The sequence below is a fragment of the Mus pahari genome, chromosome X (assembly GCF_900095145.1).
Source record: "Mus pahari chromosome X, PAHARI_EIJ_v1.1, whole genome shotgun sequence".
In the NCBI taxonomy this organism is placed as follows: domain Eukaryota; kingdom Metazoa; phylum Chordata; class Mammalia; order Rodentia; family Muridae; genus Mus; species Mus pahari.
The window spans coordinates 90,174,185-90,185,178 of NC_034613.1; the positions used below are offsets into that span (position 1 = coordinate 90,174,185).

Below are 10,994 nucleotides of genomic sequence, written 5' to 3' on the forward strand. Positions count from 1 at the left end.
TAGACATTTTAAAATTATTACAATGAGTCATGTACTGTATGCCTCATAGTGAAGAGGACACACAATAGCAAATAAGGCTTAAAACTTAAGTTTGGTAGAGTAACTACTTTGTAATTACAAGCTTAATATGTTAAAACCTATTCAAAGTTACTTTTAATTTTCTGGACATTTATATTATGAGTATTGTGCNTGGCATGTGTGTATGTGTATTCTCTAGACTATAATAATAATGAATAGTATCTATTTATCATGAGGAAACTGAGATGAGCACCACAAAACTGATCAGTCTTAGACCTCGGGTTAGTCTCCATGTCTGCTTGATTAAGGTAGGCGAACACTGAGGTCTGCTTGATATACTTACTGAGTTATATGCCAGCTAGGACTATATGGTGAGCCTGTCTCAAAAAACTCAAAATTTCACTTGGAAGGTCTAATATTATCTACTTTATTAGCATATGTTGACTCCTTAGATTCAAATTATTACAGTAATATATACGTCACCCCTCTGAGACTTATGTTCTGTTTTTAAATACCTGAGGTACTACTCCCACTGCCCGCCGAAGACTTTCCAGGCTCACATCTTGTATATTTTGACCACCAATGTAAATGCTACCCTTTTGAGGCTCATAGAAGCGAAACAGCAGCCTCACTATCGTGCTTTTTCTGAAATCAGAGAGGAAAAAAGGTTAATCAGCATCTGTTGTCATTAGGGAAGCTCCATTTAACTACAGTTAATTATTTCCCTATGATAAAAATTCACATCCAGAATTACACATCAATAATGTAGAATTTTATAAATAACTAAATTACCCACCCTGACCCACTACCTCCTACAATGGCCACTTTCTTTCCTGCAGGGACTTCAAAAGATACTCCATTAAGGACTTTCTGTCCTTCAATGTATTCAAAATGCACATTATCAAAGGCCACCGTCGCTGTCTGTGGTGTTATTTGAAGGGGAGGTGCCATCACTTTGTCCTAGCAGGGAAGAAAAAACAAAAAACAACTTAATATACTACTTAGAGTAAGCTCTGCATACAATGTTTTTAATTAACAGTCAGAAAAGGAAAATTGTGGGAAAGGAGGTTTATGTAAATGGAATAAGGCCACTTCCGTATTCTTTTTTCATTCCTCACTGCATAGAAATATGTGGGTAAGAAATTCCTATATATTTCAATAGCTAGGAACATTTTCTTGGTGAGGAGTTGGGGAAGAAATGATGGTAAAGAACTTATTTGTCTAACATAGTGATGCAAAAATATTCTCCTAGAACAATAGTTCTCAACCTTCCTAATGCTGGAACCCTTTAATACAGTTCGTCATGTGGTGACCCCCAACCATAACATTATTTTGTTAGTACTTAATAACTGTAATTTTGCTACTATTGTGTTTCTGACATGTAGGACATCTGGTATGCGATCTCCTAAATGGGGCATGGCCACAGGTTGAGAACAGCTGTTCTAGAACAACCCAATATTCATGACACAGTGTTCATGTTCTTTTGAAAAGGCATTTGAATATGCATTACTTACTTTAATCCGCGTGTCTACCTTAAGCAGAGTAAACAAGGTGTTCATATCTATGAGTGCTTGTCTTGTCTCTCTATACACAGTTCCCAGGAAGTTAAGGGGTAATGAAAGTTGAAAAAGCAGTCCATTCACCATCACTAGATCTCCAACAGTAAGGGCACCTTAGTTTACAATCAGAAGAAGAAAGACATGATATAAATGTTCCCAGCTTAGGACAGAGTTTTATAGCCAATTTCTATGACAAACAGCTCTAAGTATACATAATCAGAAACATTTAAACTGAGCCAAATTGTACACTATATGAATGCATGAAGTAAGTAAGGTGGGAACTTGGTGTACCTTGTATGGAAAGGGAAAAGCATACCTATATGCTATATTTAATAAACAAAAAGAATGATTTAAGTAATGATAGAAGTAGAAGGTTAAAAATATTTCTGTTTTTCCTCTAAGGCATAAGTAAACACTTCTTGTACAGTATAAAAAAGAAAATTTGTAAAAGAACGTATATTAAAATTTGGAGTGAATGGCTATCATGACCAAAAATAATGATATATCGCTTATTAATGTCACACCAGATATTACTTGTAAATAAAAAAACTACAAGAAAGATACTGGTAATTATTATAAAAAAAAGTCCTTGGAACTAAACAGTAAATTAATGCCATTACTTTCCAGGTTTATAAGAAAAATTAAAAATGTTAGATACTAAAAAGGTTGATATCTCAAATTAATATAAACATGTTTAAAAAGGTGTCATAAAATTACATGGTTAAATGTAGCACATTTTCTGTATCCATTCCTCTGTTGAGGGACATCTGGGTTCTTTCCAGCTTCTGGCTATTATAAATAAGGCTACTATGAACACAGTGGAGCATGTGTCCTTATTACCAGTTGGAAGATCTTCTGGGTATATGCCCAGGAGAGGTATTGCTGGGTCCTCCGGTAGTACTATGTCCAATTTTCTGAGGAACTGCCAGACTGATTTCCAGAGTGGTTGTACAAGCTTGCAATCCCACCAGCAATGGAGGAGTGTTCTTCTTTCTCCACATCCTCGCCAGCATCTGCTGTTACCTGAATTTTTAATCTTAGCCATTCTGACTGGTGTGAGATGGAATCTCAGGGTTGTTTTGATTTGCATTTCCCTGATGGCTAAGGATGATGAACATTTTTTCAGGTGTTTCTCAGCCATTTGATATTCCTCAGTTGAGAATTCTTTATTTAGCTCTGTACCCCATTTTTTAATGGGGTTTTTTGGAATTTCTGGAGTCCAGCTTCTTGAGCTCTTTGTATATATTGGATATTAGTCCTCTATCAGATTTAGGATTGGTAAAAATCCTTTCCCAATCTGTTGGTGGCCTTTTTGTCTTGTTGACAGTGTCTTTTGCCTTACAGAAGCTTTGCAATTTTATGAGGTCCCATTTGTCAATTCTTGATTTTACAGCACAAGCCATTGGTGTTCTGTTGAGAAATTTTTTCCCTGTGCCCATATCTTTGAGGTTTTTCCCCACTTTCTCCTCTATCAATTTCAGTGTCTCTGGTTTTATGTGGAGGTCTTTGATCCACTTAGACTTGAGCTTTGTACAAGGAGATAAGAATGGATCAATTCTCATTCTTCTCCATGATAGCTGCCAGTTGTGCCAGCACCATTTGTTGAAAATGCTGTCTTTGTTCCACTGGATGGTTTTAGTTCCCTTGTCAAAGATCAGGTGACCATAGGTGTGTGGATTCATTTCTAGATCTTCAATTCTATTCCATTGATCTACCTGTCTGTCGCTGTACCAGTACCATGCAGTTTTTATCACAATTGCTCTGTAGTACAGTTTAAGATCAGGCATGGTGATTCCACCAGAGGTTCTTTTATTGTTGAGAATGGTTTTTGCTATCCTAGGTTTTCTATTATTCCAGATGAATTTGCAAATCACCTTTTCTAGCTCAGAGAAGAATTGGGTTGGCATTTTGATGGGGGATTGCATTGAATCTGTAGATTGCTTTTGGCAGGATGGCCATTTTGATTATGTTAATCCTGTGGTACATTTATACAACGGAGTACTACTCAGCTATTAAAAACATTGAATTTATGAAATTCTTGGGCAAATGGAATGTCTGGAGGATATCATCCTTAGTGAGGTAACCCAATCACAAAAGATGTCACTAGATATGCACTCACTGATAAATGGATATTAGTCCAGAAACTTAGAATACCCAAGATACATTTTGCAAAAGACAAGAAAACCAAGAAGGAAGACCATCGCGTGGATAGTTCATTCTTCCTTAGAATAGGGAACAAAATACCCATGCAAGGATATAGATATAGAGACAAAATTTAGAGCTAAGATGAAAGGATGGACCATCCAGAGACTACCCCACCCGGGGATCCATCCCATCATCAGCCACCAAACCCAGATACTAATGCACATGCCAGCAAGATTCTGTTGAAGGGACCCTGATATAGCGGCCACTTGTGAGGCTATGCCAGTGCCTGGCAAACACAGAAGTGGATGCTCATAGTCAGCTATTGGATGGAACACAGGGCCCCCAATGGAGGAGCTAGAGAAATACCCAAGGAGCTGAAGGGGGCTGCAACCCTATAGGTGGAATAATATGAACTAACCAGTACCCCCTGAGCTTGTGCCTCTAGCTGCATATGTAGCAGAAGATGGCCTAGTCGGCCATCATTGGGAAGAGAGGCCCCTTGGTCTTGCAAACTTTATATGACCCAGCACAGCGGAATGCCAGGGCCAAGAAGTGGGAGTGGGTAGGGAGGGGAGCAGGGGCAGGGGGAGGGTATAGGGAACTTTCGGGACAGCATTTGAAATATAAATAAAGAAAATATCTAATAAAAAATGGGAAAAACAAATTACATGGTTAATTTTTAAAAAAATGTTTCTCCTAAAGAATCAGGCTACATAGCCAGGCGTGGTAGTGCACACTTGTAATTCCAGCACTCGGGAGGCAAAGGCAGGCGGATTTCTGAGTTCGAGGCCAGCCTGGTCTACAAAGTGAGTTCCAGGACAGTCAGAGCCATAGAGAGAAGAAACCCTGCCTTGAAAACCAAACCAAACCAAATAAAACAAAACAAAAAAAAACCAAACCAACCAACCAAACAAACAAAAGAATCAGGTTACAGACCCATAAAATGCAAAAAAAGAATTCTTACTTTCAGTGAGTAAGTCAGTGTTAACCAAAAAGAAATAAAATAATTATCAATAAAATACATTCTGATAGGAAAAGAAAAACACTCTAAAATGTCTAAATATTTTGTTGAACACACTTTACAATTAACACAAAACATTTATTCCTTCCATTAACCCATTTATAACAGTCTCTAAATGTGATACCCATAGACCCCTTACCTGCCACAATTCCCTGACTGGCAAGCACCATTATAGCTGTTAATCCGACACTGAAAATAGCATTTTGGCCAAAATTCAGCATCGCCAGAGTGGAGGTACTTTTCAGTGAAGCAGTCTCATATGTCTTCAAGAATCCATCATACCTTTGTGCTTCGTATTTCTCATTATTAAAATACTACAAATATATAAAAACAGTAACTATTGATGAATCTGGATTCTCTTTTATGTAAGTGGTATAAATTTTGTTACATTTGATATACAAATAAACTCTATTACAGATCCTATATAAAATTAAACTTAGAAGAAAAGAATGGGTGACCAGAGGTGGGAAGGGGATGTGGAGAGATAGTGGGGGGGAAGGTGAATAAAATCAAAATACATTATATACATGTATGAAATTGTCAGAAATAAAAACAGAAATATATATATATATATATATATATATATATATATTCAATATTAGATTACAGTATTTCTGAAAGTTTTCAAATAAAGGGTTATATTCAAAATTCAATAACTATTTAGTGCCTAGCTAATCAATTGGAATCTAAGACTTATTATTTAAACATGCTTTCTATTTGTGACATTTCCTTCACAAAACCTCATCCCGCTACCTGGAATTTCCAGTTCCCATTGCCCCCAGCATATCATGCCTTTTTGATGAGTCATCTGAATACTTTTACTTTTCTAGCATATTATGAAATCACAGGACATCAAGAATGACTTGTGATTGACTTTTATTACCTTCTCCCATTATAGCACTTAGCACGGTGTTTTTTTGCATGAGAGGAATTCAGCAATTATCCAGCTAATGAATGTAAAAATGAATGAAATAATTGAGGGAAAACACTATACTAGGCACTCTGAAGGATAAAAGAACTTGTACATCAGCTTAATTAGCTAATATTCATTTGTAATCAGGATGTTAATCATATTTATTTTCATTTATAAACTAAGCCAGAAGGTAAAATTCTGATATTTCCAAATAAAAACTGAAGAGACAGAACATTCCTAAACAAAAGAAAAATGTATTTCATCATATTTAGAGATCCTATTCTAATCTGATATCCTTATGGCAACCACTAAATTATATATCAGAACAAATCTTGGTGTGAAAGTCATACGACCAGATACTTAAACAGCTTACCTTCACAGTTTCATAATTCAGCAGTGAGTCAATAGCAGCATTACCAGCATCGTTATCTGCTTTGTTCATTTCTATTCTAAATCTTGTTCTGTAAGACAAAGATTTACACAGCATGAAACATATGCTATACTGCAACTAATTTCTGTATTCTTGACTAGCCTCTGGGGAATATCATACCTCCACCTTGTAACTGCAACTGTGAATGCTGTATATGCACCAAGTGTTCCTAGGGTTACCAATGCAAACTGGGCACCACATTTGTAATACTGAAAAAGTCAAGAGAAATAACAAGAAGGAGTTAAATTATCTTTGACTTTCATCAATTACCAATAATTAAGAAAAGTGAGAGATTTATCATGTATGTATAAAACTCTAGCAACATTTTCTATCATGTAAAATAAAAATGCAAAAATAGTTATTTTAGTAAAATAAGATTATGAATCATGATTAATTATATTTTGAACCAAAATTATAACTGGATATAGCAGTTTCATTTAAGTGTAAAACTTAGCAAAATGGAAAGCCTGTAGGGAATATTATTGCTTTCATTGAAAGTGTTATTTAAAATACTATGCACTTCAGATAATACAAAGTATTCCTTTTCTTATAATTATTGTTTTAAAAACAATAAAATGAAACATTTTGTTTAAAAAAAAAAGTTGATGTTCTTCTCACTTTAAAGCATCACAGCAGCAAATTTCAGTCAAAGGATATTTATAAAAACTATGATGCTTACCAGTTAATCAATAATCAAATACCTTAGACAATCACTCAAGATAACCAGAAAAAAAAAGTCAAATGGTACCGCCACAATTATACCATCAAATTCTAACACTGAAACAGTTTAAGCCTAAAGAGGAATTAAGTAAAAGATTACATGGTTTTGACATGTTAGGATCCATAAATTGAAATGTAAATTCTGAGCACATCAATTCAATACGCAACATATAAAATTCTTGGGAGGAAAAAAACATTAGAAGTACTAATCAACGATCTAGGTGTCTAAAAGAATAACAGAATTTAGACAGTCCTTTGACACTTGTGGCAAAATAATGCAACAAACTACAAAATCTTTCTGGCATCATGGTATGCAGAAGCATAACAGTTTCAAATATTCACTTGCTATTAATAAGACTATAAGATAAAAGCTTACTATGAAAACTGTATTACTTACCAAAACACTACTGACAAGCATCATCTCAAACACAATAGGGAGAAGATTAAATACTAACGCACTGAGGACAAAACTAATGCCCCTTGTCCCTCTGTCAATAGCCTTAGATAAAGCTCCTGTCTGTCTGCTCAGATGGAAACCCAGATCCAAGTTGTGGAGATGGAGAAATACATTTTTGGCTATTCTTCGTATTGAATTTTGTGCTACTTTGCCAAATACTGCATTTCGAACTTCATTGAAAAAGGCAGCTCCAGCTCTTGATACACCATCTAACATAATAAAAGAAAAAAGGGGGCACAGAAATGTTAGAATCATAGCAGTGTAAGTGGCAAGGCAGCAGGAAATCTTTGTACAATGAACAGTCCATCCAATAAATAAATACAACACAGAATATTTACACTAAAAGAAGCCTAGAACCGTCTACTCTAATGAATACTGCTGACCTTTTCATCATCATGAATCCCTTTCCATGTTATTTGACCCTAGATTTCAGATGCTGAAAGATTTTTTTCCAATTAAAATACTTTTAATGTAGAAATAGCCCAGATGGCCTCATTGTGGGTAAGTGCACAATATCTAATTCAATTCTCTCAAATAACAAATGTGAAAGGCTTAGATGCTGAAGAGTCAAGTGCTTTTAGCAAGCCCCTGCTTCTGCTCTGAAGTATTATAAAATGTTCTTTCAAATATATGGGGCCCCAGTACATTTGATAGAACATTCTATTATTTTCAAATTGTATTTGTTTGTCATGGTCACTGAGTATGTTTTAACAAAGCACGAATGTTCATAGATCATTAATTAGCTACTTTCATTTAATATTAACAGCGAAAAAAGAACTGGGTTTCTTAGAGAGGTAGCTTATAAAAAGTCTAGTAAAGGTGGTGGCAATGCATTTAATGTCTTGCTTTATATTATCCCTTTCTCAAACATGGAAAATGCTGCCGTATCACAGAAGTTTTGCAAAGCATATCATACAATTTATTTTTAAAAACAGATCAAAAAATTCTCACATAAAATAATAAAATCTAAAATGCTAAGTTGTATTTGTAGTTAAAAGGTCATCTGCTCAAATATGATGAAACCTTCTTGAAGAAAGTCAACACCTGTAGACAGATTAAAGAATCACACATACAGCCAATCAGAACTGCTGTTGCCATGGTTGCAACTGTATTTGGTGCATCACTCAGGTTCAGCATGTTTCCCGACATCTGGTTGAGGCTGTCTACAGCATATTTAAACATGAAAGGAACCACAATATTCATGGCCTAAAAATATAAAAAACATCAATTACCCATCATACATAAAACATTTATTATAAAAGTATAAATATTTTCCTTAAATTATTATTTTTGGTAATGTTTACTGGAACACATTTGCTGGAATTGAAATGATTTTTCTAATTTATAAAGATAAAAATCTTTGGCACTGGAAGCTCTGCTATTTCAGGATTCCTATGACACACTGCCATGCTAATATTAATTTATAAACTATATTTTATATTATAGTTATCTATGTAAATATTTTTCTTTTTAACTATATCCTTGAGGGTTTAGATCATACTACTCTTTTTTGTCCTATCCCTATAGAGTATAATGTTTTGCATATAGGAGGAGATAAATATTTTAATGTGCTTTTTTTAACCAGACAAGTTGAAGTTGCAATTATATACCAAAGAGTATCATAAAAGCTAAAACATGATAAGTGTCTGTGATTGATTCACTATTGGGGAAAAATACTACTGCCAGATCTGTTTAGCCCACAATAGTCTTTGTTCTACTATCATACAAAACAAGCATCAAATGGTTTCATTTGCCCTATATTTCTTTTAGAATATAGTAAAAGAGATCTAATACCGAAAGCAACATCTAGGTCCAGCAAATTTATCAGACTATCAAAGTACTTTTGAAAAGATTAAATTACAGACTTAAAAAAATACAAACAATGAATATGGCCTATTAAACACACTGGAACTATAGCACCTGTTTTATTGTTATGCTACTCTCTTATTAAACATAAGAATTAACTATTTCCTAATAGAACGTATGTAAATCTCACTGATCCAGATTTCAATTAACTATGTACTAACTGTACTATGGAATGGTACCAGGCTTGAATTTTTAAGGTTTCTAACTATCCATACTTCCCCACTATTTTTTTTTTACTTTTCAAAGCTCAATCAATCTGAATCTGTTATCATTCATAACACTTTCTTAGAACTTGCAGAACATTTAATAGTTTATACTTTTAATATTATCACTCTCAAGATATACTTATGAACTTTTATGCATGTGTGTTATACATAATATCTGAGGAAAGGCAGATGCTATGAGGTTTAATGACATGAGAGGTGAGATCAAAGTTGAAGCCTGGTACTTGAGGTCAGAAAAATTTCCAGTATGCTACACCTATGTCAGCTGGTTACAAGGCAGGGCTTATACATTTAACTTCTTTTGTAATTTAAAATTAGTGTTTTAAAATACACTATATTGAAGTCATTGTAAATTATATCATGAGTAATTTAAATAAATTTGAGATGATTCCAGATTTTCCATATAATGAAGTATAATTTCTTCATCTGCATTCCAATACATTTTTTGAGTAGAAAGAGAGGTAATAGTTAAAACAACCATGCAATTCTCCTAATTCACAGTTTATTATACCTTTACCACAGCTTCAGTGACTAATGTCAGAATTTAACATATTCAAATTATACTATTTTACTTTCTTGAAAATGTTTTTTAGGTTTGGTCAATTGGGGGAGCACATTCCCATAAGTATGCAGAACATGTAAATGTTATTTGTCCTGTGTTGTTATTGGCAGAAAAAGCATAGCGCATAGCACAGAACAAGCACTAAAACTAAATATAACCGAAGACTGTTGATTTTCCCATAAAAATACTCTCAAAAAGCAAAGAAATATGTGTACTTAAATCCTAATAAAGTAGGAGAGGTTATCTTCCATGTAGACCTTTCATTGGGTATGTTTGTGCTGGCCTTGTGATACAGTAGAGGCAAGGTGTGGCAAATGGTTTTCCCTATTATTCCACCTTCAGTACAACTAGGAATTAAACCATCCAGACAAATGTGAACCATTGATTGAAACATTTTATTTCAAACAATCATATTCTCACAGGAAGAGAGTTGACTAAGATCTATCTACCCTATAAACAGCAACTAGTATGATATCCAATATACCTCCAGTTCTGTAACAAAACCAGGAATTTAACATTGGTGCATTACTATCAAAGGAAAATATAGAACTCATTCTGCTTTTCAACATATGTAACCTGAATTCACCAATATGTGAGTATGATGTATGTGTTTCTATGCATCTTACATCTAGATTCAAATAAACACTACCATAATCAAGGTACAGAATTCCTCAAGCACCACAGCACTCTTTGTGCTTCTTTGTATGTACTCTCCTCTGATCCTGTTCTGAAAACTCAGTTCAATAAAGAGAAATGTAGAAGACAGCACAAGTTAAAAATGAAATGAATTTTTAAAAACCCAGAAGATGTTACAACTTGCAATAAGGACACATGCTTCACTATATTCATAGCAGCCTTATTTATAATAGCCANNAGGTGGAAAGAACCCAGATGTCCCTCAACAGAGGAATGGATAGAGAAAATGTGGTACATTTACACAATGGAGTACTACTCAGCAATTAAAAACAATGAATTCATGAGGTTCTTAGGCAAATGGATGCATCTGGAGGATATCATCCTGAGTGAGGTAACTCAATCACAAAAGAACACACATGATATGGACTCACTGATAAGCAGAT

The 10,994-nt window shown here is 34.5% G+C and overlaps 1 protein-coding gene across 1 annotated transcript in view; it reads right to left on the reverse strand.

Annotated features, from left to right (window-relative positions):
• The window catches only part of Abcb7 (ATP binding cassette subfamily B member 7), a 135,829-nt gene that overhangs the window by 17,185 nt on the left and 107,650 nt on the right, over positions 1-10,994 (reverse strand). The window contains exons 5-12 of the mRNA XM_021187585.2: positions 8,337-8,469; positions 7,204-7,472; positions 6,207-6,295; positions 6,030-6,117; positions 4,883-5,057; positions 1,533-1,690; positions 815-978; positions 534-663 (exon numbers count right to left, since the gene is read on the reverse strand). Coding sequence (XP_021043244.1) covers positions 534-663; positions 815-978; positions 1,533-1,690; positions 4,883-5,057; positions 6,030-6,117; positions 6,207-6,295; positions 7,204-7,472; positions 8,337-8,469 — 1,206 coding nt within the window. The remainder of the gene's footprint in view (positions 1-533; positions 664-814; positions 979-1,532; positions 1,691-4,882; positions 5,058-6,029; positions 6,118-6,206; positions 6,296-7,203; positions 7,473-8,336; positions 8,470-10,994) is intronic.